The 27,739-nt window shown below is 36.2% G+C and overlaps 1 protein-coding gene across 1 annotated transcript; it reads left to right on the forward strand.

The window, feature by feature from the left end:
• The first annotated feature begins 18,913 nt into the window (after positions 1-18,913).
• On the forward strand, positions 18,914-25,171 carry LOC113834987 (prolactin-3D1-like). Its single transcript, XM_027409249.1, has 6 exons — positions 18,914-18,998; positions 19,790-19,974; positions 21,339-21,437; positions 23,733-23,912; positions 24,692-24,745; positions 24,980-25,171. The coding sequence occupies exons 1-6, from the start codon at positions 18,914-18,916 to the stop codon at positions 25,169-25,171; spliced, it is 795 nt and encodes a 264-aa protein (XP_027265050.1).
• Positions 25,172-27,739: the final 2,568 nt, after the last annotated feature.

Below are 27,739 nucleotides of genomic sequence, written 5' to 3' on the forward strand. Positions count from 1 at the left end.
GATTTCATGGAACTTCAGGGCAAAATAATATCCATGTGCCACCAGAATGAATGTGATGCAAGAGAAAGAAGAGGAAACACTGAGACATCAACTGAGGTGATATTAGAATCTATGAACTCCAGAGTGAAAATGAAATATCTTTAATAATTCATAGTGTTTTCCTTAAAGATGTAGGCTAAAATATATATCAGATGATTGGAAACTCAAGAGCACTAAGTTGGGATGTTACAGATTTGGGGACATGTTCATAGATCTGGTAAATCTGACACCATATTGATGGCCAAGCCCAAGAGTGTAGAGTTGACCAAGAAGTTAACAAAGATAATGATGCATGGTATATATACATATATTCTCTCTTTCTCCTTCATTTCATTCCCTTTCCTGTGTGTGTGTGTGTGTGTGTGTGTGTGTGTGCGCGCGCGCGCGCGTGTGTACAAATAAGCAAGAATGCTTTTTTGATGGTCAAAGGAAAACTTACAGGAGTTTGTTTTTTCTTTTTTTACCATGAGGATCCTGGTGATAGCTTTTTTATGTCATCAGACTTTTGGCAACACCTTAACAGTGTTTTTTATATTTCAACAATAGAATGACCACTACTGACATGGTATTGAATGTGTTGTCAGAGTCTCTATTAGTTTGTGTGAATATCAGTCCCCTTGTATGTAGCAGTTATTTTCTTTGAGTCATTCACCTCCTCTGGCTCTTAAAATCATCTCTTCTACAGAGATACATGAACCTTAATAGTAGGGGTTTGATAAAGACATCCTATTAAGGGACAACTGCTCCAAAATTTTTCCATCCCTGTACATTGTCCTGTTATGGATATTGTTACTAATTATCATCTACTGCAAGAAGGAAATTCTCTGATGAAGACTGAGAGATGCTTTGATACATGGGTATGGTGATATTTCATTAAAAGTCATTTTATCTTTATGTTCCTTTATCAGAATAAATCTTAACATTTTTAGGCACCTCATTATAAATCAGGCTTTCTTAATAAATTCTGACTAGCATTTGATGACATAATGATGCTCTGAGGTTGTTGCTATGCATGCAAGATGATTAGCATCACATCTGTCATTTAATTAGCAAAGGGCACCAGAATGATCAAAAATATTCTTAGGCATCCATATGAGTCCCAACTGAAAGAAAAAATTTTCCACTAACTCATTTGGTAAACCAGTTTTACATCTAAAGTATCTGAACTTCCTACCCTACTGACAACAGCCTTTTATTAAAGCGATCCTAAAAGCAGAGAGACCCCTCTTGGAGCTTCTCTCAACCCTGTTTCCTGTAGCAAGCTCATAAAAGAATTCCCAGACCTTTCTGTAAAGTAGATCACAAGACACTCTGTTCCTGAGATGCCTTCCTTCACACAGGACCTCATTTGTCTTACAATGACAGAGATATGATTAAGAGCTGAAGAACTAGACGTTTCTAAGTTCACATACAGTTATTACCATTAGCTCAGATGACTTTTCCTCTGGTTATCCTTCTACACAGCTGTCTACCCTGCCACCTACTTAAGCATAAACATGCATTTCTAGATTCCTTTGCCTATCCACTTCTTAAGGCTGTTTGACATTTAACATTTACGTTAAGTAAAGTTGTATATTTTGAACTTGTTTGCACATTCTAGCTATAATACTAGAGTAGACAAGGGAAGAAATGCTTCTTTTCCTAAAGTTTTATTACTTGAATGCAAGCATGAATTTGAATTTTGGTGTTTTTTAAAGAGAGTGCCTCATTATCTCTATCAATAAATAAAGATACCCCATATATTGGAGTTTGTTCTAATTTTGCATCTTTTCCTTCTATTTCTTTTATTCTTCACCTTTTCTTCAAATGGAATGTTTCATATTTTTATAAGCAAAAGTTTGCTATCTTTTTTTTTTAAAGAAGGATCATCTTTGTGAAATCTTTCTTTTTCCAAAATCAAAATAATTTTGACTGTTTATAAACTATGAAATCAATAAAACCATATTGCTCCCTACTTTTGATCACAGATATACATATTAGCTTTTTAAACATAATATCCATTAATTTCATCACAACCAGCCATAGGCAAGATTCTGTGATCTTCCTCCTTTCAGATACCTTCCTTGTGATCTTGAAACTTTGCTTTTTCCCTATCATTTACAGATGATGGATATATACTTTATTTATAGAACTTATCATCAAGGAATTGATTTATATCTGTATTTACATTTTCTCCTTTATTAATCCTAAAGGATAAGGAATACTGCTAAGCGATTATCATTTTAGTTACTATCTGAATATGAAACTCCATATAACATTAGGAAAACTTGTTTCAGGGATTAGATAAACTGGTGATGCCATGAACAATAGAGGAGAAGCCACTCCTGCTACTTTTCTTATTAAATCAGTGACCATATTCCAAATACTTATCCTCGTATCTATATAGGGTGTGGGTCTCACTTTTAAATAAAAACCTTCTTGTTGCAGCATAGAAAGCATATAAAAGAAGTTCACATCTGGTCAAATGGTCAAAATACAGAGAATAAATGGCTGTGAAAAGCCCAGCCTCAGCTGCTTAATCTACAATGCAACCCATACCCCTAAGTTTCATGGGGAAAACAGCAGAAAATATTTAAGAACCAGAGGACCAGGATGTGTACTGTGAACTATTGTCTTCTATGTGTGACAGGGAAACTGCACACAAGAAGACACAAAAATAGAGTTCCCTAAACAACACCTTCAAAACGACAGCACCAGTTTATATGTTTATGTGGATAGGGAAATATCACACAAAAACAACTTCTAAATGAAGAGCTATGAGAAATTAATGGCTGCAGAGAAAGAGAGATAGAGGAGAGAGAGAGAGAGAGAGCGAGAGCGAAAGAGAGAGAGAGAGAGAGAGAGAGAGAGAGAGAGAGAGGAGAGAGAGAGAGTCAGAAATGGTGCTCCCAAATATGTTATCCAATCCCAAGTGGATATATATATATATATATATATATATTATATATATATATTATATATATTGTACTCAGTCTTATGTGTGTATACAAAATATAAAACAATGAAAATTTGAAAAGAGTTAAACAATTTTGATGAGGAACTGGGGGAAACACAGGCATTTAAAACAATAAAATCATCAGGATGAATGATCAGTTGGTTGGAGAGGAAGATATTTCATTCAAGAACTTGCTCTGCTTCTCAGTATGAATTGGCAGTGAAAGAAGGCAGAGGAAATATGCAAACACATATAAAGCTCCATGAGTTGTCACAATATCGAAGAAGTTCTCTGTAGAATAGTGTCTTGACCCCCCAAGTGTCCTGATTCCCTCCAACTACAGCAGCAATCTACCCAGGACTCCCACAAGCTCTCAAAGCAGCAGCAAATAATTATTGCCTGTCATTCTGGTCCCCTAAGGACTAAAATTTTTGCTTTAACATTCTGTTGTAACTGGTAGTATTAGTGGTAATTACAATTTTGAATTATAAAATTTATGTCTGGGTCTAGTTAGAGATCATACTTCCATTTCTCACTAGACTAATAATGATAGATGAATGAATGGCTGGGTAGTTGGCTGTATAGACTGAACAATGAAGTGATTGATCAACTGAATTAAAAAAATCTAAGAATAGGAAGACACCTAGATTAGATAAATCTGTGGATAGATAGATAAATGATTACATGGTAGATAGATTATCATGAAAATGATAGGTAATGGACTAAATTGACACTATATAGGTAAATATATGGAGATAGACTAGGTTGAAATAGATTGCTATTTAGATGATACATTACGGAAAGATATAAATATATGCTTTATTATACATAGATAAATGATAGAGAATGATAACTGCTAAACAGATATACAGTTGACTGGTATTGGAAGTAAGTTCTTTTCAGATTTACTTTTCATTGGATCAGCAATGGATATGTACACACATGTAATATTGAAGATTAAAGAATTTTTAAGCAACTAAATCAGCAGCTTTCTCAATTCTTATCAACATACAATTAAATATTTTATGTTTTACCTGTAAAAGATCACCATAAAATGCCATAAACCTCCAAATGTGATGATTAAATCTCTGAGCACATTGTCCATAGATATGACAGTATTGAGTCATGAATTAGAATTTGTACATACTGACAGATTATTTAGAACAAGCCCATGAGGAGTTTACAACATACGCTAACAGAGAAGTGATATGACATGATAAAAGAACATAGAATATACAGGGAGATAAACCTAAGTACAGGAAATATTTTAAATAATTCTACTGTGGTTTACTTCAGAACCAAATGTCCTAAACACTACCAACAGAATAAAGATTTAGGTGCTTACATCACTCAGTCTTAGGCAAAGGTTAACAATGGACATAAACTTAGAAATAAAAGAGGTATAGATACTTGTGAAGTTAGCCTATATAATGGTATGAAATTAACCTATTACATTTTGATTGCCATGGCAAAAATATTCCATTTAAGAAATTCACCCTGGCCCTTTCTGCAAGACTTTCTTTATATAATCTGACCTATTATTTTGAAAATAATAATTATTTTGTCAGACCATTTATACAATGCTTGGAAAGACGGCTGTTAAACAATTTTAAATTTGTAAACCATATATCTTCATAATAATTAGTAAATGTATTTTGCTGAGCAATTAGCTACTAATGTAAGTTAAAATACCCATTAGGTACATTAAGTTTATTAGGAGAATTTTTTTGTTTGATATGTTTTAACAATTTCTTTATTCATTTAAATTAGAAACAGGCTTCATTTACATGTCAATCTCAGTACCTCTCCCTCCCCTCCTCCCCTGCCCCCTGATAAAACCCCATCCAATCCCCTTTCTGCTTCCAGGGAGGGTGAGGCCTTCCATGGCAGATCTTCAATGTTTGTAACATCACTTGTAGCAGGGCCTAAGCCCTCCCCTATGTGTCTAGGCTTAGAGAGTATCCCTCTTTGTAGAATGGGCTCCCAAAGTTCCCAAAGTCTATTCCTACATTTGGGATTAATACTGATCCACTACCAGAGGCCCCATAGATTGCCAAGGCTTCCTCACTCACATCCTTGTTCAGGGGGTCAAGGGTAGTCCTATGCTAGTTCCCCAGATATCAGTCTGGGGTCCATGAGCTCCTCCTTGCTCAAGTCAGCTGTTTCAGTGGGTATCACAAGCCTGGTCTTGACCCATTTGCTCATCATGTCTCCCTCTCTGCAACTGGATTCCATGAGTTCAGCTCAGTGTTTAGCTATGGGTGTCTGCTTCTGCTTCCATCATCCACAGGATAAAGGCTCTAGCTTCTTGAATTCTTTTTAAATTTTGGAGATCAGCCCTCTGTCATATGTGGGGTTGGAGAATATCTTTTCCCATTCTGTGGGCTCCCATTTTGTCTTGTTGACTGTGTCCTTTGCCTTACAGAAGCTTCTCAGTTTCAGGAGGTCCCATTTATTAATTGTTGATCTCCGTGTCTGTGCTATTGATGTTATAAGTTCATGAAGCAGTCTCCTGTACCAATTCTTTTAAGGGTACGCCCCACTTTCTCTTCTAAGATGTTCAGTGTGCTTAGGTTTATGTTGAGGTTTTTGATCCATTTGTACTTAAGTTTTGTCCATGGTGATAGATGGATCTATCTGCAGTCTTCTACATGCCAGCATCCAATTATGCCAGCACCATTTGTTGAAGATGCTTTCAATTTCATTGGTCTGTGTGTCTGTTTTTGTGCCAATACCAAGCTGTTTTCAGGACTATAATAGAGCTTGCAGTCAGGGATAGTGATGCCTCCTGAACTTCCTTTATTTTAAAGAGTTGTTTTGGCTATCTTGGGTCTTTTGTTTCTCCATATAAAGTTGAGAATTGTTCTTTCAAATTCTGTGAAGAATTGTGTTGATATTTTGAAGGGATTGCATTGAATCAGTAGATTGCTTTTGGCAAGATTCCCATTTTTACTATGTTGATGCTACCTATCCAAGAGCATGGGAGATCTTTCCATTTTCTGGTATCTTCTTTAATTTCTTTCTTTAAAGACTCAAAGTTCTTGCTATATATGTTTTTCACTTTTTTGGTTAGCCTTACTCCAAGGTATTTTCTGTTGATTGTGGCAATTGTAAGGGTTATGTTTCTCTTATTTCTTTCTCAGCCCATCCATCATCGGTATAGAGTAGGTGTACTGATTTTTTTGAGTTAATCTTTCATCCTGCCATGTTTCTGAAGTTGTTTATCAGCTGTGTGAGTTCCTTAATAGAGTTTTTTCGGTCATTTATGTAAACTACATATCATTTGGAAATAGTAAAAATTTAACTTCTTCCTTTTCAATTTGTATCCCCTTTATCTCCTTTTATTGTCTTATTGCTCTAGGTAGAACTTCAAGTACAATATTGAAGAGATATGGAGACAATGGACAGCCTTGTCTTGTTCCTGATTTTAGAGGAATCACATTGAGTTTCTCTCCATTTAGTTTGATGTTGGCTGTTGGTTTTCTGTATATTGCTTTTTTTTTTTTATGTTCATGTATGCTACTGTTACCCCTGATCTCTCCAGAACCCTCATGATAAATGGGTATTGTATTTTGTTTACGGATTTTTCAACATCTACTGAAATGATGATGTGGTTTTTCTTTTGCAGTTTGTTTATATGGTGGATTATATTGATACATTTTCGTATGTTGAACCATCCCTGCATTCTTGAGATGAAGCTCACCTGATCATAGTGGATAATTTTTCTGATGTGTTCTTGGATTCGATTTGCCAGTATTTTTTTTCTGAGAACATCTTTTCTTTTTATTATTTAAATTAAAACAGCCTTATTTTACATATTAACCTCAGTCTCTCTCCCTCCCATCCTCCCATGCCCCCACCAACTGCCCCTCCTGTCCTACTGCCTATCCATTCCTCCCTCTTCCCCCTCCCTCTCCCTTGTGCACCCAATTTGCTCAGGAGCTCTTATCACTTTCCCTTCTCCAGAGACTATGTATTTCTCTCTTAAGGTCCTCCTTGTTTCTTAGCTTCTCCATCGGTGTGGATTGTAGTCTGGTAATCTTTGTTCTATGTCTAATATCCATATATGAGTGAGTACACACCATGTTTTTTTTTTTTTTGTGACTGGGTTACCACACTCAGGATGGTTTCTTCTAGTTCCATCCATTTGATTGCGAATTTCAAGATTTCATTGTTTTTATTTAAGCTGAGTAGTAATCCATTGTGTAAATGTACCACATTTTGTTTATCCATTCTCCAGTTGAGGGGATTTTCCAGTATTTTATTGAGTATTTTTGCATCAATATTCATGAAGGATATGGGTCTGTAGTTCTTCTTCTTCGTTGTGTCTTCCTGTTGCTTGTATACCAAGGTAATTTTCACCTTGTAAAGAGTTTGGCAATGACCATTCTGCTTTTATTGTGTGGAACAATTCGAGGTGCATTGGTATTAGGTGTTTCTTGAATTTCTGGTATAATTCTGCACTGAAGCCATCTGACCCTGTTTTTTTTGGGGGGGGGTGGTTGGGAGACTTTGATGACTGCTATTTCATTAAGGGTTATAGGTTTGTTTAAATTGCTTGTCTGCTTTTGATTTTATTTTGGTAAGTGGTATGCAGAAAATTGTCCATTTTCTGTAAAATTTTGCATTTTGTGGAGTATAGGTTTTTGAAGTCTGACCTGAAGATTCTCTGGATTTCCTCAGTATCTGTAGTCATGTCACCGTTTTCGTTTCTGATTTTGTTACTTTGAATGTTATTTCTCTGCCTTTTGGTTAATTTGGAATAAGGTTTGTCTATCTTGTTCATTTTCTTGAAGAACCAACTTTTTGTTGCATTGACTCTTTGTATTGTATTGTTTTCTTTGTTTCTCCTTTGTTGATTTAAGCCCTCAATTTGATTATTTCATGGCTTCTATTCATCTAGGGTGAGTTTGCTTCTTTGTGTTCTAGAGCCTTCAGTTGTGCTGTTAATTCTCTAGTGTGACTATTCTCTACTTTCTTCATGTAGGTATTTAGTGCTATGAACTTTCTTAGCACTGCTTTCAAAATGTCCCATAAGTTTGGATATGTTGCATCTTCACTTTCAGTGAATTCTAGGAGTTTTTTAATTTCTTTCTGTATTTCTTCCTTGGTCCAGGAAAGGTGCAATTGTACATTGTTTAATTTTCATAAGTTTGTAGGTTTTCTCCAATTTGTGTTGTTGAATTTTAACTTCAAAGAATTGTGGTCTGATAAGATGCAGGGGGATATTCCAATTATTTTGTACGTGTTGAGGTTTGCTGTGTTGCTGAGTATGTGGTTGATTTTAGAGAAGGTTCTATGTGATGCTGAGAAGGTATATTCTTTTGTGTTTGGATGGAATGTTCTATAGATGTCTGTTAAACCCAATTGTGTCATAACTTCTGTTAGTTCCTTTGTTTCTTTGTTAAATTTCTGTCTGGTGGTCCTGCTTAGTGGTGAGAGTGGGGTATTGAAGTCTCCCACTGTGTGTGCAGTTTTTATGTGTGATTTAATCTTTAGTAATGTTTCTTTTACAAATGTGAGTGCCTTTGTATTTGGCGCATAGATGTTCAGAATTTAGAGTTCATCCTAATGGATTTTTCCTGTGATGAATATGACATGACCTTCTCTTTTGATTGATTTTAGTTTGATGTTTAATTCATTAGATATTAGGATAGCTATACCAGCTTGTTTCTTGGGTCCATTTGATTTGGAAAATCTTATCCCAAACTTTTATTTGAGGTAATGTTTATCTTTGAAGTTGAGATGTGTTTCTTGTATGCAGAAGAATGGTGGATTCTGGCTTCATATACATTCTGTTAGTTTGTGTGTTTTTTTTTAAAGATTTTATTTATTATGTATACAACATTCTGCTTCCATGTATATCTGAACACCAGAAGAGGGCAACAGATCTCATAACGGATGATTGTGAGCCACCATGTGGTTTCTGGGAATTGAACTCAGGACCTCTGGAAGAGCAGTCCATGCTCTTAACCTCTGAACCATGTCTCCAGCCCCAGTTTGTGCCTTTTTATAGGCAATTTGAGTCCATTAATATTGTAGGAAATTAAAGGCCATTGAGTGAGTGTTAATTCTTTTAAGTTTTGGATTTGTTTGTGGTCGTGGTATTGTATGTGAATTTACCCCACTTTTTCTTTTGACTTTTGGTAAAGTGGGATTATCCAATGCCTATGTATTTGTGAGTATAGTTGACTTCCTTAGGTTGGAGCTTTCTTTCCAGTACTTTCTGTAGGGCTGGATTAATGGATATGTATTGTTTAAATCTGGTTTTGTCATGGAATATCTTGTTTTCTCCATCTGTAGTGATTGAAAGCTTTTCTGGATATAGTAGTCTGGGCTGGCATCTGTGGTCTCTTAGTGTTTGTAGAATGTCTGTCCAGGACATTCTGGCTTTCAGAGTTTCCATGGAGAAGTCAGGTATAATTCTGATAGGTTTTCCTTTTTAAGTTACTTGGCCTTTTCCTTTGCTGCTCTTAATTTTCTTTCTTTATTCTATATGTTTGTTGTTTAGATTATTATGTGATGATGGTGACTTTTTTTTGGTCCACTGTCTTTGGTGTTCTGTAGGCTCCTTGTACTTTCATTGGCATGTTTCTTTAGGTTGGGAAAGTTTCTTCGGTGATTTTGTTGAATATATTTTCTGCCCCTTTGATCTGGTTTCTTCACTTTCTTCTGTACGTATTCTTTTAGGTTTGGTTCTTTCAAGGTGTCCCATATTTTCTGGATATTTTGTGTTTGAGATTTGTTGGACTTAAGATTTTCTTTGGTCGATGGATCTATTTCTCTTAGTGTATCTTTAACACCTGAGATTCAATTGGTAGACCAATGGAATCAAATTGAAAACCATGATATTAACTCACACACCTAGGAACACCTGGTTTTTACAAAGAAGCTAAATTTATACAATGGAAAAAAAGCATCTTCAACAAATGGTGCTGGCATAACTGAATGCTGGCACATAGAAGACTGCAAATAGATCCATATCTATTGCCATGCACAAAACTTAAGTCCAAATGAATCAAAGACCTCAGCATAAATCCAGGCACATTGAAACTCTTAGAAGAGAAAGTGAGAAGTACCCTTGAATGATTTGGAAAAGGAGACCACTTCCTGACCATAACAACAGTAGCACAGACACTCAGGTGGACAATTTGTAAATGGGACTTCCTGAAACTGAGAAAATTCTGTAAGGCAAAGGACACTATCAACAAGAAAAAAACTGCAGCCCACAGAATGGGAAAAGCTCTTCACCAACCCCACATCTGACAGGGGGCTGATTTAAAAAATATACAAGGAACTCAAGAAGGTAGTCACCAAAACACCAAATAATCCAATTAAAAACTGGGGTACACAAAGAATGCACATTCATGTATTAAGGACATATGTTCAACTATGTTCATAGTAGCATTATTTGTAATAGCCAGAACATGGAATCAACCTAGGTGCCCCTCAAATGAAGAATGGCTAGAGAAAATGAGGTACAATTACACAATGGAGTACTACTCAGCAGAAAAAAAAAAATCAATGGAATCTTGAAATTTGCAGGTAAATGGATGTAACTAGAGGAAACAACCCTGATTGTGGTTACTCAGTCAGAAAAAGATAAACATGGTATGTACTCACTCATGTAAGATTTTTAGACATAGAGTAAAGTATTTCCAGTCTGCAATCCACACTGCCAGAGGAGCTAGGAAACAAGGAGGACTCCAGAAGATTGCATAGTCCATGGAAGAAGTGGAGGAGGACAAAAACTCTGAGCAAAGTGGGAGCAAAGGGGTGGGAGAGGAAGGGGGTAGAAAAGGAAGAAGGGAAGGGGAAGGAGAACAAGAGAACTGAGACAGAAGAGGAATAGAGAAGGGCAAGAAAGGAGATGCCTTGATAGAGGGAGATAGTACAGGTTTGGATAGAGCTCTGTCACAGGGGAAATGTTAGGGGATCCATAGGGATGACCCTAAGAATCCAGGAAGTGGTGGAGAAGATGCCATTGTTCCTCTTCACCTATAATGAGATTGATGTCTATCTTGGTTACCATTTCTAGAGCCTTCATCCAGTAGCTGTTCAAAGCAGAAACAGGCACCCACAGGTAAGCACTGAACCGTACTCCTGGAATCCAATTGTGGAAAGGGAGGAAGGATGAGGAATGAGCAAAGGGAGGAGGAATGAGGGATGAGCAATGGAGCCAAGACGGTGCTTAAGAAACCCGCAGAAAAGTTGACCTCACCTAGAGAGCATGTAGTCCTTAGTCATAAAGCTGGGGAAACAGCATTGGACTGAACCAAGACGTCTGAATGTGGGTGCCAGCTAGGAGGCCAGTGCCATCTATGGGAACTCTAACAGTGGAGCCAGTCTTTATCTCTAGAGCACAAATGGACTTAGGGAGCCCATTCTCTATGGAGGGATACTATTGCAGCCCAGATACAGCAAGGAGGGTCAAGGCCCTCCCCCAAATGATCTGATGGACTTTGAAAGTTCCCTGTGGAAGGCCTCACTATTCCTGGGGAGGAATTGGGGGATGGTTGTGGGCTTGGTGGAGAACATGGAAGAATGGGAGGGCGAGGGAATGGGGGGATGGGTGTGTAATATGAGTAGTACTTAAAGAATAAAAATAATACAAAAGAGGAGTACAGAACTAAATAGAGAATTCTCAATAGAGGAATCTAAAATGGTTGAAAGGCACTTAAGAAATTGCTCAATATCTTTAGTCATCACTTACAGCTAAACACTGAGCTGAACTCTGGAATCCAGCTGCAGAGAGGAAGGAATGATGAGCATAGGGGTCAAGACCAGGGTGGAGAAATGCACAGATACTGCTGACCTGAACAAGGGGTTGCCCATGGACCCCAGCCTGATTGCTGGGAAACCAGCATAGGACTGTTCCAACCCCCCTGATGGAAGAAGTCAGTTTGGAGGTCTGGAAAATCTACAGGGCCACTGATAGTGGATCAGTATTTACCCCTAGTACACAAATGAAGTTCAGGAGTCCTCTCCTCATAGAGTGATTCTCTTGCAGCCTAGACACTGGGGGGGGGGGTCTATGCCCTGCTCCAAATCATATGGCAGACTTTGAAGATCCCCCAAGGAAGTCCTTTCCCTCCCTAGGCAGCAGAAAAGTGTTGGGATAGGGGGGTCCCTGGGAGGCAGGAGAGGAGAGTAGGGAGAGGGAACTGAGATTTACATGTAAAAGAAGCTTGTTTCTAATTAAATTAAAAATAAGATATGAGGCAGAGGAATAAAATATCCTTAGTCATCAGGGAAATGCAAATCAAAACAACTCTGAGATATCATCTTTCTCCTGTCAGAATGGCTAAAATGAAAAACACCAATGATAGTTCTGCTGGAGCGGATGTGTAAAAAGGGGAACACTCTGACATTGCTGATGGGAGTGCAAATTTGTACAGCCACTTTGGAAATCAGTATGGTTGTTTTTCACAAAAATGGGAATAGTGTATCTCAAGATCTAGCAATTCCAATCTTAGGCATATATCCAAGGGATGTACATTCATACAACAAGGACATTTGTTCAAATATGTTCATAGTAGAATTATTTGCAATAGGCAGAACCTGGAAACAACACAGATGCCTCCCAACCAAAGAATGGATAAATAAAATGTGATACTTAAACACAATGGGATTACTTAATGGGAATATAAAACACACCAGAGGAATCTTGAAATTTGCAAGCAAATGGATGGAACTAGTAGAAACCATCCTGAGTGATGTAACCCAGAACCAGAGAGAAAAGCATGGTATGTACTCACACATAAATGTAGAGTAGACACAGAATAAAGGATCAGCCTGCAATTTACAACCCCACAAGTGGGTGAAGGATGGGTGATATCTGGTTTTCCTTAGATGTGAGTACACATAGATGCATTGTAACTGGCAGTTTTTATCTTCACATGTTTTTCCATTATTCATCAACCAAAAATACTCCCCACATCTAATCTTATCATAAAAGAGTGTCTACTATCTTAGCATTTATTTTCTCCAAACCACTGTTTTTACTATATATCTTAAGGGTGAAAATACACCTTCACATACAAAAATCAAGTGAAAAACATATGAAACTATATGTTATAACCAAAAGTTACAACTACCATACATGCCACTTTTAAAAGGACAAAACCATTTATGAGATAGCAAAGGCAATTTAAAGGGGATCAGGGTGTTAGAGGGAACAGAAAATCCTGCCCTTTCAACTTAAGTCTACGCTCCTTGGTGTTTAGCACATACATTTGGAAGATTTTAATTCACCCAATAGTTTTCAATGAGAAACATTATAATCAACATTGTTCAAACCTATTTTGTAAGTCAAAAGCCATGATTCATGTTTCAGATTCTATGATGAAATTAGGGTGAATTTTAAAGGAATCACCTTCTATAAGTTTTATAGCTTCTCTACCTTAAACTACCTCAGTGTCTCACCTCATTCCTTTTGCTGCAATTAATCAAAATCCTTCATTTCTGGCCAATATGTCTTCCTGCATATGAATAAGAAATAAAATGCAACTTGATGTTTAATATTATGGGGGCAATCTTTATGATGGAAATAGATGAATAGGGTGCCTGATTATATATATTCATAAAGAAGTCAAAGGGTTATAAAGCCAATATCTGCAGTTGAGAAAGCTGTGTTCTCTCAAGTCTTCTTTGGTGAAGTGTGTTCCCAGGAATAATCATCACCATGAACATCCAGGGGTCAGACTGGAAAGGTATGTGCTGCAGCTCTGTGAATAATTGGCTTTCTCTGTATTCTTGGGGAATTATGGGAGTATCTAATGTAAGAATTTACCTAACACAGGTTTAACTCTAGAGGGGAGTGGGCAATATCTCCTTTTCTCTAAACATGACATGATTAGAACCAATATGGACCCAAGACAGCTGTGGTGATGTGCAAGAAAGGAAGGCTGTAGTCAAGACGTATCCTATGAGAGAAGAATGAAGAAAAAGTTCATTTCACAATTTATAAAATGAAGTATCAGGTCATCTCAATGGTTGTTGTTTTTTAGAAAAATGAAATATTTGAAAATTTAATAGGGAAACCCAATCTGTGGAGATTATTATGTATGGTTATATGTCATGTTTTCAGATCCCATTTTTAAGAATTTCTTTTTTATTAAAATGAATTTTTGTTATGACTATAAACAAGAAAAAAGAGTTGTTGCTATATAGCAATCATTCATTTTATTTATTTTGTGGTTATAAACTTCAATTACAAGTATATTTTTATCTACATTAAGAAAGTGAATATAAGTAATTCCTCCCAGATTTAATCAAGGAAAATAAATTTATTTTTACTTGTTCTAAACTCAGGTAAAAAGAAACTGCTGTAGCATTTTTACAATTCTATATGAAAGCTGAAATAACAGTCATGAAAACAGATAGTTTCTAAGGCTTAGTAATTACTTTCATGCATTTAATGTGCTCCCAGCAAATCCACATCCTATAACTTCCCTTCCAATTCTTCCCCCATCTGCTCCCTCATTTGTTCCCTTCAACTTTGTGTCTTCTGATTTGATCCCATGGAGTCTACTATGTACAGTAGGTACCATGGGGATAGGATCATCTACCTGAGCATTGGTTGTCTCTGAAAGCCTTCATCCTTATAGAAAACTCACATTCCTTCTTCCATAAGACACTACCCCGAGTAACAACTCAGAAAATTGTAGGACTTCATTAGTAAAACAAACTAGTTGCTAATTTAAATAAAAATAGAAAAAAAGAATCAATATTCCAAGTCAGCACTGGTTTCATTTATCCATACCCCATGATTCATGTATGTGGTGTGAGCATCAAACCAGAAAAGAGATGACACAGGTTTTTGTGAGACCTTGTCACAACTATAATGTACCAGGAACAACTTGTGTTCACATCTGATCAAAACTCACAAACACACACACACAAAAAGAGACAAAGACATAGAGAGACACATACAGAGACACACAGGAATATCACATGCATTCAAAACACACACATTCTAGCAATTTAATATTTTGAATATATTATCCTCAGCAGACAAAGGCAGCATCACTGTTTAATCTAAGTCACAGATATGAGATAGTATTGTATGACACTAATCCTCTCAATGAGACATGAACACACATTCACTCACAGCAGACATAGGAATGATGGTAGAATAAAGTCAGGTAGCAAAAATTCCATATTTGACAAACCAGTGATCTCATTGTGCTTATATGCACTAGTATAAGTGAAAGGATACTGACTGGAGAAGGCATTACAGAAGGAGAATTAGATCTCCCCAAACTCACACCAGGATGGATGAAAACTCAGGGGAACTATAAATCTAGAGCAAAATAGATACTATACCAGTACCTCAAAGGTTGTGTAACTGATTTTCAATCTGCTGGATCTGTTTATCCATTTACTTCTCTGTCTCCTGCATCAAGCACAGCTAGTCTGAGAGTGTTTGTTCAGCTCACCTTGTCCTGAAAGTCTCCCTGTAATCTTTATATGGTATATATTCTGCCACACAGAAGTCAACTGAATGTCATAAATTTCAGAGTCTTCCTGAAGCTGTGGAACTATTTTCTACCTCAGCCGAATGAGGTTCCCAAAAGAATGAAAATTTTCACATACTCTTAGGATATTTTGTTTCATGTAGCTTGTATTCTTCTTCTTTAAAAAGTTCTTACCAAAATGGAAGGATTGAATTGCTGTGAAAATGGCTGAACAACAGATGCTTTACTTCATAGAACTCCATATTAAGTATAAGATGAATCCATATACCATTGACAAAAAAATGAGGAAAGAAAGTTTAAAAAATTAAATACAAGATAAGTACATAAGACTAAGTAAAATATACAGAACCCTTTTCTATACCATGAAGACTTGAAAATAAAAAAAAAAAACCAATTGAGCAAAACATTCACCAAAATTGTTAAGATTATGTTGTTTACAAATTGTCAAAAGAAAACACAGAGAATTTTCTATAACTCTTGGAATCATGATATTTAGCAAATTTGACATTCCTTACATATAAAATCTGAATTCTAGGGTGGAGGGCTCTTTCTGTGAAGTGTTTGCCTTATAAGCACAGGTCCTGAGTTTGAACTTCAGAAATAAGAACATGTGCCATGAGCTTGAATCCTAGCACTGGGGACAAAGACAACCAAGACCTCAGGTTGTATGCCCTTCTAGTTTGTCTTAATTAGTGAGATTCACGTCAACAAGGCAAACTTTTTAAAGTGAGGTCAGCTGTGTTCTTCAGAATGACACTATGACTATTCTCTGGCCAGTATAACTGCACACACATAGCCAAAACACACATACATAGAGACATAGAAACACCTGAGAGAACCACAAAACCAAAGTGTGTGTGTGTGTGTGTGTGTGTGTGTGTGTGTGTGTGTGTGTGTGTGTGTGTGTGTATTTTTCAAATGTGCACTGATATAACATTTATAGCCTCAGTCTTACATCAGAACACCAGTGAAAACAAAATGAATTTTGTTTTATTGTTTTCCATCTGACTGAACTAGGGGGAGGGTAAAGTGTAAATGTCTCCTTCCACCCAATCCTGGGGGAGAGCCTACAATTTCTGAAACTATTTAGGAGATAGTTTAGAACATACGTTAGTCTGACTGTGATGCTGAGTGACTGGCCCTATCTTGAGGGTTTGGAGCTGTAAGCCTCGTATTGTCCTTGCTCTCTACAGCAGAGATATTCTGCAGGCTATAGGAAATACAAACACCACTGGTCTGCAGAGTTCTATACTGCATAGACAGACGAAAGGGACTTATCATCTCTTTTTGGAAATATCTATTGACTGAGATGCAACAAAACTGAAGAATATACTATAATGTATCAGCAGTGTTCATATTTAATACTCAGGAATCATAACTTAACCACAGGATGATGGTTACCATAAGAGAGATTATGGATGATCCAAGTATTTAAGCAATCTAGATGGGCTATGGGGAAAAAGTATGTCTATGGAAGCTAAATGTCATAATGTTGGTTTGAGGTCAAGCAGGTACTAAACATCACATATACTGTGATAATATTCTTCTTGTATTAACAATATAAAAAGAAAGGAGTTATTTTGATTCAAGTTTAGATAACTGTATGGTTGCTTCAGGGTTATTTATAGACAGTTGTACAATATTGTGAGTAACTGGAGATGTAACGATAGAAATTTCAAAGTCATTCTTGGGCCCTCTAAGTAAAAAGATTTTGTCAATAAACAACCTGTAGTGACCAGACTATTTTAGTGCATGTCACAGCCTTTAATGGGGCTTGAGGGAGCGGTGAGTGTGGCAGAACCAAGCAGGATGTGGTCCTATTTGACCCCTAATGTATCTAAGTATCCCCCAAATTCTTTTTTCTATTTTGAGGGGCAGTGAAATTCAATATCCCAAGGTTAAGAAAACAATATTCAGGAAAATGTTGGTAGATTCTAGATTGCTAGAGTAGTTTCCAGCAAATATTCTCACATAATCAACTTGCTCTCTTACAGTGGATAAGCCTAGTGCTTTTTCATTCTCCAGTTAGAGCTTGCTAAAATATTATTCGTATTATTACAGATTCTCAATGTCAATGACATTTTGCATTATCTCAGAAATGTCCATCATTTCTAATTGCTCCTTCAAATAGGACTATGTTGTAAGTGTCTTACTGATAAAGTAAACCATTTTGAACAAATATACATAGCAGTGAAAATGCAATTGTACAAGGGACTCTCGGGCATGGAACAGAAAATCCCAGATATATATCTTATTTGAAATCCTTGTATCCAAAGTCAGTTTCTTCTCTAGTAATTTCCATAGGAAGCACATGATACCAAAACTTATTCATGCTGTTGCTACTGTTGTTATTTGTATAGCAGAATTATATGATTACAACAATTGGTAAAGAAATTGAAAATTTTGCTCAAACAACATGAAAATTTTGGGCTTCTATGTTATAGAACCTTTTATAACATGGAATATCTTTCATGATGCCATCAGTCACTATGTAGAATATTTGAGGATAATTGCCTAAACTTGCTATTATTCAGAGACATGATGAGCACATTAGCAACCCTGGCAAAGTGTGGCAAGTAGGGAAACCATGGTACAGCAGATGCCATTGCAACCAATATTTACATGATTTGTTTTCAGTCTCAAGCCACATAAAGCAATCAATATATTATAGTGTAAGACAGGAAAACAAGATGTTTACAAATGTCATGATCTGCATTTATAAATAGACTTTGCATAAGTAGATATGATGTACTTGTCAAAATGCCTTCTAAATATTTGTGTTTAGACCTGTTGATATTGAGCTACATACTTTACAATGTTAATTCGTAATGAAAGAGATTTGTTTTTAGTTAAAACAGTCTGAAATAATTGACTTATGGGGACATATTAGATTATTGAAAGCATTCATCCTTACTGGAAACACTAGGGAACATTGCAGAAGACATGGTAGACATGTTAAGACCTTGAAATAGGGAAAAATAGGTTCTTTCTCCTGCTTACCTGAAACTGAGTAATGAATTAGAAGAGATTGTCTTGCTGATTTGGAGAAAGACTGAACTCTGTGGATCATAGTTGGGAAATGCAGCATGACACACATGGTCATATAACTGTAGTAAGAGTAGGGAGGATGCTAATACTCCCTGAGGGAAGAATGTTGGGCAATATAGATATTAATTAAAATTGGCCTCCAGGTCTGCCTGTATCTGCATATAATCTAGTAGTATAAATAGGATCTGTTGAGTTCACTGAAGGCAGCCCTTAGGTGAAGCAGCCTTCCCAAATTGAAGATTATATTGTCGATCATCTCAGAGATGCAGCTCTCTTCAACTTTACTAAGGCCTGGTAAGTAGACATTCAGCATGAACCTCTAAGTCCAGTATCTCAGTAAGCCTTATATTTATTATAGTATATTATCTTTGGTATGCTCTATTCCTTATTTCTTGGGAACTGATATTTGATAATGCTTCATTTAGGGACAAGTCAGTACAGAGCTGAAAAAGCTCAGAGTTTTTCAAATGGTATGCTCTTTGTGTTGCAGACACAAGGTAATGCTCAGAGTTATTTTGTGTTCTCTTTATTAACAGAAGGTTCAGTGTTAGTGGTATTTAAGAACTATTAGTTAGCTGGTCAGTAGTGGCGCATACCTTTAATGCCAGCACTGGGGAGGCAGAGGCAGAAGGATCTTTGTGAGTTGAGGCCAGCCTGGTCTACAAAGCTACACAGAGAAACCCTGTCTCCAAAACACCAAAAAAAATAAATAAAAAAAGTTAAAAAAAAACCTTCTGTAACACCTACCATTTCAAGTGCCACCATCTAGAACAACAACAAAAAAATAATACATCTCAAAGTGTTCAATTTACATTATAGATAAATGAGGCTATATTGAGAACACAAGACAAAATGAATGATGCAGTTTCTTCAAGCACAGAGACAGGAATCTATAATCAATCTGAATAAACTATCTCATCATGTAAGTTTTAAATGGCACATATGAGGAAAATAAATTAGATACAATAGCAATGTACTTAAAAATGAAAGACAACCATAAATTCTCTGGAATTTCATATATGTATAGATAATCATTTGGAATCTCAGGCCCACAGTTAGTCAAACTCCATGTGTTTGCAAAGATGAGACGCTCCTTTGGAGCAAATGCAAATTGTGAAAATTCTCTTACGTTTCAAAATCTGTACTGGAGAAAGATAGCTATTTCTCTGCATTTTCCCCAATTGTAACAGTGAATACTCTAGGAAGGTATATCAATCCAAATCACATACCAGAGGGTCTTCAGAGTACATTCCCAGCTTCTTTAACTGTTGTAACCTCATTTATATAGCTCATCTCATTGCCTTTTCTCTGACAGCAGGGGTGTCTATGTTGCTGCTAGTGTCAACTCTGTTCCTTTGGGAGCATGTGGCCTCCAATCCAAGTGACGCTCTGCCCAGTGAAGCCCTATATGAGTATGTGGTCAAAACGGCTAGTGCCACAGATGTCCTGGCTTCAAATATGCACGATGAAGTTGTAAGTAATGTCCTTTCTTCTAGATACTTATATAAATGGGACTTCTAATGGCTAATCACTAATTAAATTGGAATGAGTCATGTATCCAATTCCAAATAATTTACTTTTATTGGTAAGAAAGGAATCATATACCATTAGTTGGAATGGGAAGTTTCATAAGCTCTCAAAAGATTGTTAAGAATGAAATGATATTTCAAGATTTTCTATACTAACTTTAACAATAACAACTTTAAAGTTTTTAATTTGAAAGTTGATTTCCTGGTCATTTATCCAAGGGGGCTCTCTTTATGAGTATTCCTTACATACTAATATGAAGATAACTAGTGCTGGAGAACTGAATTGAAGTTAGTATGTGGAGAGAAATAAAACTAAAGAAAACTATAACAGTATAAACAGTGAAATACAAAACTAAAACAGAACAGATACACACAACTTGTAAATGGAAAGAATCATGGCTCATAGTTTTCAGTAATGAACGTTTTAGTGAAATTGAAGGGCTACTTTACACATAAATTATATTCTCTCTTCCTAAAGTATATGGCTTACCTATGCATGCTCTGTCGGTGGGGAAACAACAAGGCAAATTCCCATTGAAAATTGAATATGTGGATTATATTTCTCTACATTTATAGGTTATGCTTTCCCATTTTTCCTCATTAGTTTTTCTCATACCATTTCTTCTTCTCTCCTTACCCTTAGCTGCACCGCATTTCTAAGAACCCTTTAACTCTATCAAATTATGAGAAATTTGAATCAAGTATCAAACAACCTATGTAGTCCATGCTTCTTACCATTAATATAGAAACATTAAATATTTTTGTGAATTCTTGCTTCACTCACTGCTGAAATGTTTCTTAAAAATATGCCTAGAGATTAATGATTAAGTTTTGATCATAACAACATTAGTGAATCCTACATTTATCATGAACTTTTTATGGTACTTAGATTTGGTAATATTTGAGAGCAAAATTATAAACAAATAATTCTATTTTTAAAAATTAAACATTAGTTTGTGCCAATGAAAATAAGATCTTTATAAATATTGACAAATAACAACAAATATATTACTTTCAGTGTAGCAAAACTTATAAAGACATAAGAAATTAGAATTTTGTTTGGTTTCTTTCCAAACAATAACAGTACCAAGTAGAGTACAAGGGAACAGTAAAGAGGGGAAGAGAATGGGGGGACTTCAAGTATATTGCATATGTAAAGGGAGTGAAAGGTAGGCAGATGATATTTCCATCATTCTACTGTTTCAAAATTTTGTTTTTAAATCTCAAAAATGTACATAACATGTCATGTTTGTTTGTTTCTGTTCAATTCTGTATCCCCAATACATTAAATCATTTAATCTCTTCTAGAATTTAAGATTTCTCAGGAGAGTTGCATTTGCCAACAAGCCATGCCACACAGATGTCCTCAAATCTCCAGAGTCTCCTCAGGAAGTTCATAACACAAAAGTAGGTTTCATCCCTGTTTTCTACTATACAAGTAATGCTATACTCAGGCTAATTGTGTTGTGTGTGATTACAAAGCACATAAGAGGTATGGTAACTTCATAACTAATAGATAAACTAAGATGCAACTGTCAGAGAACAATCAGATCATGCAGTTAATGATATTAGCACTATGTAAAATGCCTGCCAACTCATGGTCCCAGAGCTTTACTTGTCCACATAGAAAACTTTTGTACCAGGCCTAGGCCCTATCCCAAAGGATATGACAGACTCTGAAGACACCCCCCCATGGAAAGCCTCACTCTCCCTGGGGAACAGAAATGGTATTGGATAGGTAGGGTGTTAGTGGGAGGGGAGAAGGAGAGGGAGAGGGAATGGGGATTGACATGTAAAACAATCTTGTTTCAAATTTAAATAAAAAAAATAAAAAAATGAATGTGAAATATCAAATGTAAGAAATCTCCAAATGAAATTACGGATTCCCCTCAAAAGAAAGAAAACTGTTCTACCAACAGCTTCTCCTTGTCCATGGAAAGTTTAATTCTGATCTTGACACTCATTTTTAACATATTACTACACATAGAGAGTAAAAGCAAATCCCCTTGTGTTTGTGATACAACATTAAAGGATCTTTGCTCTGGCATCATGTTACACAAGTGAGTAGTGTGTCCTTTCTTAAGTTTCTAAACTATCTTTGATCTATTTGTATTCTGTCATTATGTCTACTGTCCTCCCTGATTGGTATGCCTTTTCCTGCATCTTAACTGAAATTCTTTGCAAAAGACTCATGTGTAGACTATATCATTGTCCTCTGGATGACTTCTGTTTTCATAAGGTCCACATAACTCTGAGGATGTATATGTTTTATGATCTCTTGCCTCTGGCTACCTGTAATAAACATCAGTTTATTTATATAAAGTTAATGATATATCCATCCCATACACATAATCCACTCTGCATTGATGCTTGTGTTACTGAAACAGGTATCTCATATACAAGATATTCTCATCAATATAGTGTGGCTATAAAAGAAAAAGAAACAGAAGAAAACATTTGTACTGTTTACTTTTCTGGACAGTATAAATAGCATACTTTTGGCATTGAAATATTTAATATTGACAAACATTCTTTGATAATAATTCTTCTAAGAAGAAAATGAATTGCCAGGAGTTGGTGGTGCATGCCATTAATCCCTGCACTTTGGGAATCAGAGGCAGGCAGGTCTGTATGAGTTCGAGGCCATCTTGTTCTACAGAGTGAGTTCCAGGACAACCTCCAAAACAATACAGAGAAACCCTTTTCTTGAAAGAACCAAAAAAAAAAAAAAAAGCAAAACAAAACAGACAGAACAGACAAAACAAAAACAAAACAAAACAGAAGAAGAAGAACTGGGGCTCTAAACAATTGGCACAAATCATTTCTATTGCATCTTAAGAAGAATTTATGCTAAACTTTTTCTTGTCATGCAATCCTTCCTAACCATTATTGTCTACTGCTCCTAGCAATTGTTGACCATCACCATTGGTGTGTCCATTTCATTCATAAACTGTCTTTTCAATTACATGTGAATTTCTCTCTATTCTTTATTTTCATAGCCTCAGAAATATCATATTAAACAGCTAATATAAAATTTATTGTGTTTGACTTTGGTCTTGAGCTAATACTTACTGAGTTAAAATTCCATTCTGATTTCTACCAATGCCTGGAATGACAGAAATGCTTTGTAATAGATTTCCTTTTGTACTTGTCAATAAACAGACAACTCCTCTAGACCCAAGTGTAGGGGGAATCATGCAGATATGTGAAATTATGATTTGTCTGCAGTCAACTCATATGATAATTAGGGAGTCTAAAGTATATGAGAAACCAATTTGATCAGTAGTGTAGAAATCACTTGACTCATTTACTCCTGACAGTGTTGGCATCTATGTTTTATGAGTCATATCTTTGGACACCTACTGAGTCCTGTCCAACCAGTTTTTTCAAATGACAGTATAAGCAATGCAAGAGAACAATTCTAACAACTGGGACAAACGATAGAATGTAGAGGAAACACAAAATATGATCATTTTGAGTAGTCAAAATTATTAAGGCCTCATTTGTTTTATTTAACATAGTGGAATTCTGTAGGTGTAATTTTATATTCATGCAGTATTTCTACACTATGAAATCATTACCATATACTATTAAAAATAAAAGTATACTGTCATTTGCCTCCCTTATGAAAAATCTACAATTATTTCTCTACATAGCTGTGTGACACCTAGTTTAATATGATGTCCACTGATATTTGCCTAGATCCCAGACCTTTTGAAATCAGTCGGCATTATTACTCATGCCTGGGTAAAACCACTGACAAACCTGGTGTCTGCAGTGCCTGCTCTCCCGGGAGCTTCTGATAATCTGCTGAGAACAGCCACTGGTGTGATGGAAGGAAACAATATGCTTCGGGAGGGACTTAAGCCCATCCTCAACAGGGTAAGCTGTTTCGACATGTCTTTGTTTATCCTATTCCTAAAATTTGCAAATTATGTAATCCAAAACAATTTTGAGACACTCAAATACAAGGTTACTTAGTAATCCCACGGAACAGTGATCTCTGTAGAAAATAGTTGTGTGTGTCCTAGAAATTCCACAATAGCTTTCTGGAATGGGGTGGACACTCCAGACTAACTCAGATGGTCTTAGAGCATTCACTGTCTGGATCAGCTGTACCATAATGCATTAAGTGAAATATACTGCTCATGTGCAAGGATTCGTAAAGTATATAGAGTGTAGAAAGAATTTATCTGAAAAGAAGGAACGAATCAGAACACTGCACCAGAAGAAGTGTGGTATAAAGCACATATCAGGGAAAGTAATGAGTTCGTGTAAAAGTTCACAAAGTGAAAGGATGATACTAGCCCTTTCTTGATGTTTAGTTAATTCCATATATACAGCCAAATATTATATTGCTGATTTGCTATCTGTCTACTTGTGTATGGTTATATCTCATCTGAGATCAGTGACATGTCAGAAAATACATATTATGCCTGTCTCGAATTTATGTGTTGTCATCTAACACCTTTATGCTAATTTCCAAGTTTTCTCACTACAAATCTATAGTTCTCTATGTTCTACCAAAGTTCATTAAAAATTTACAAGGAATATGCATTGAGAGATTTCTCATGTCTGTAAGTGCCTGTCTTCCATGTGTGAGGACCATGTCCATTTCCAGAATTGGTGTCAAATGTCAATGTGGTGTCTTCGCTTTGTAGCCCTCAGAATGGGGAATCAGACTTAAGGAGATGTGTCATGAGTTTCAGGTGAAAGTAAGAACAACTCTCTCAAAAATCCAAGTAGATGTCACTGAAGGAATTATGCCCAAAATTGACCACTGACATCCAAATCATTTGTAGTACAAACACACACACACACACACACACACACACACACACACACACACACACAGAGAGAGAGAGAGAGAGAGAGAGAGAGAGAGAGAGAGAGAGAGAGAGAGAGAGAGAGAGGATAATGTCAATAATACGTTTGCATTTGATGTTTAGACCCATGTTGAAGATGATGACTACCCTGAGTGGTCTGGACAGTCAGATTTGCAGTCATCTGATGAAGACACTCTTCGTTCTGCCGTTCATTCCCTGACCACCTGCCTGAAAGGAGATATGCAAAAGATTACCAATTATCTCAGGGACGTGTGGTGCAGAACTAGCATTAGGGCGGAGTGTGGCAATCAGTAATGATTGCTGAGTGCGTCTCCCAGTAATGTTCTCCGGTCATGATACTTGTTGAACCAGATCTTTAATGTCTTTTTTTATGCTTCTTGGTGCATGCATGATTAAAATGGAATTCTTTCAATAAAATAAAATTCTTTAGAAACAACAGATTCAATGTGAAAATTTAAGAAAGTCTCTTGTGTCCATTTAATATAATTGAGTCTAGGCTTTTGTGATGTTCATTCAAAAACCTCAAGTTTGACAAGCACCAGTGTAAAACTGACTTTATATAATAGTGAATGAAGGTGGACAATTTACTTAAGAACAAGGCCAGAGCCTAGTGCTACTCATTAAATCAATTACATCAAGGGAGTAGATATCTGATGGAGCTTATAAAAGAAAACCATTCTGTGAGCAAAGTTTTAGTCTAATAACAATCAATAGAGGTTCAATAATATTGGACTATCCCTAAGTATCATTAATTTAGACATTCAAATATGTAGTAGGTAGAAGTAGGAAACAGATCTATATTTTTCTAGTGCCCATCTGCCACCTTGATTATCCTTAGGGCCTTCTTAGGAAAGAGGCAGATTTCCCTCTTCCATAGTTCAGAATCCAGGACCATTTTAATACTTTAAAAATAAAAATATAAAACAAACAAGCTTATCCCACATTGATAGACAAGATTCAGCAGGCCAGAGGACATGGGAACATATCTCTTTGTGGTTTGATTCTAATTGAAGTATGAAGTTTTCAGGCTAGATTAAGAGGAAGCCGATGCAATATACAGGATCACCAAATGAAAAGCAGAAAAATATTTGGGAAGTATTAGCAATTGCTCACTATCACACTAGAGTGGTTCTGCTTTCTATTACCTCTAGGGTATTCAGCTTACAAGATTACATTTGAAGAACTTGTCCCAGCATAAGAAGAATAAAAAGAATCATATTAAAGCAGACAAAACAGTAGAAAAATATTGAGCGGGGCACAAGTGATGCATTGTAAGCCTCAATGCTTGACCCCTAGTGATAATCTTCTCCAGCTATTTCCCACTTCCCCATGATCCGCTTCATTTCACCAAATTCCATGACCAAAGTTTACACATACTTCCATCACACTTTCAAGAATTATACAAATTTTACTACCTAGTATTGGACATCTTTCAAAAGTTACTGTTCCACTAAAGGATTTCATTATCTGTCATATTAGATGAGTATAAGGAGAACCTTGCACAGTTCTCTAGCTCAAGGAGATTACAGAATGGCATCTTTCCTCTTCATGTCATGTTATTAATCAGAAAACAAACTCAAATTCTATTACAATTACTGGGTAGAAATTAACAATTTATGAACTTCTCAGACTCTCCTATGTATGTAAAGGAAGTGGGGGCTAGGGAAGGCTGGACATGAACTGCTATCTGTAGAAACATTGGATACTCATTTTGTATAATCAGCCTTCCATGTGTTGCTGGTATTTGGAATTTTGATTTTCACATAGGCTGCCTGTTTCCCCTATCAACATGGATCCTATGTGCCAAATAATGCCTAGGGACCATGAAAATCACTAGGATTCTTACCTCTGACATGATTTTTAGGAACAATATTGCTATCAAATAATGTGTCCTGCTTTTATATGATTTTCTAAGTCATCAATGTAGTTTTTGAGGATTGGACTGGATGAAAGTGGGAAGAAGCCAGTTGCATCATTTGCCAATCAAACATCTATTCTTTATGTTAGGAGAAGTTCTATGTTTTTGATGTGTTTACTACTAAATACTAGGAAGTATTAATAACTGTCACATTACACTTAACATATATAAAGCACAATTTTGCTAATTTAGAAAAATAGCAATTTTGTAATACAGAGAAATATTACAGTCAAGCACATATTAAAAAAATCATTAAAATGTATCATTAAAGAGCGTCCCAGTCCTCTAAGTTGTAGCAGATGTCACCATGAATATGTACACACCTCAAGAATTTGAGATAAGTATTAACTTTATCTGTGTCAACACACAGGCTATAGGACAATTTATAAAAAGCCAAAACAACATGATTTTTCATTCACTGATTATAAGGATGCAAGCTCTGACCAGGCAGGGTACTACTCAATTTCTTCAATTCCAGATGAACCTAATGATGAATTTAATAGTTGCATTGTTACTGTTTGTACTTGATTGTCCTTTCCCTTCTAAGTATTAGATTATGCTTAAGATAATGCCATCAGTATAGGCTTAAAGAGAAATCTGGCACTAGGGAAATCTTCAGACATCCACAAAGATGATCCCAACTAGAATGTAAGCAGTAGTTCAGAGGCTGCCTTTGATGCCCTCCTTCACCTATAATGAGATTGATGACTACCTTAATTGCATTTCTACAGATTTCATCCAGTAGCTGATGGAAGCAGAAGCAGGCACCCACAGCTAAGCACTGAGTGATACTCCTAGAATCTAGTTGTAGAGAGGGAGGAGGGACAAGTAAAGGAGTCAAGACAATGCTGGAGAAACCTACAAAATCAGCTGACCTCACCTAGTGAGAGCACAGGGACCTAAGTCATAAAGCTGGGGAACCAGCATTGGACTGAACCAAACCC

The sequence above is a fragment of the Cricetulus griseus genome, chromosome 3 (genome assembly GCF_003668045.3).
Source record: "Cricetulus griseus strain 17A/GY chromosome 3, alternate assembly CriGri-PICRH-1.0, whole genome shotgun sequence".
Taxonomy (NCBI): Eukaryota; Metazoa; Chordata; class Mammalia; order Rodentia; family Cricetidae; genus Cricetulus; species Cricetulus griseus.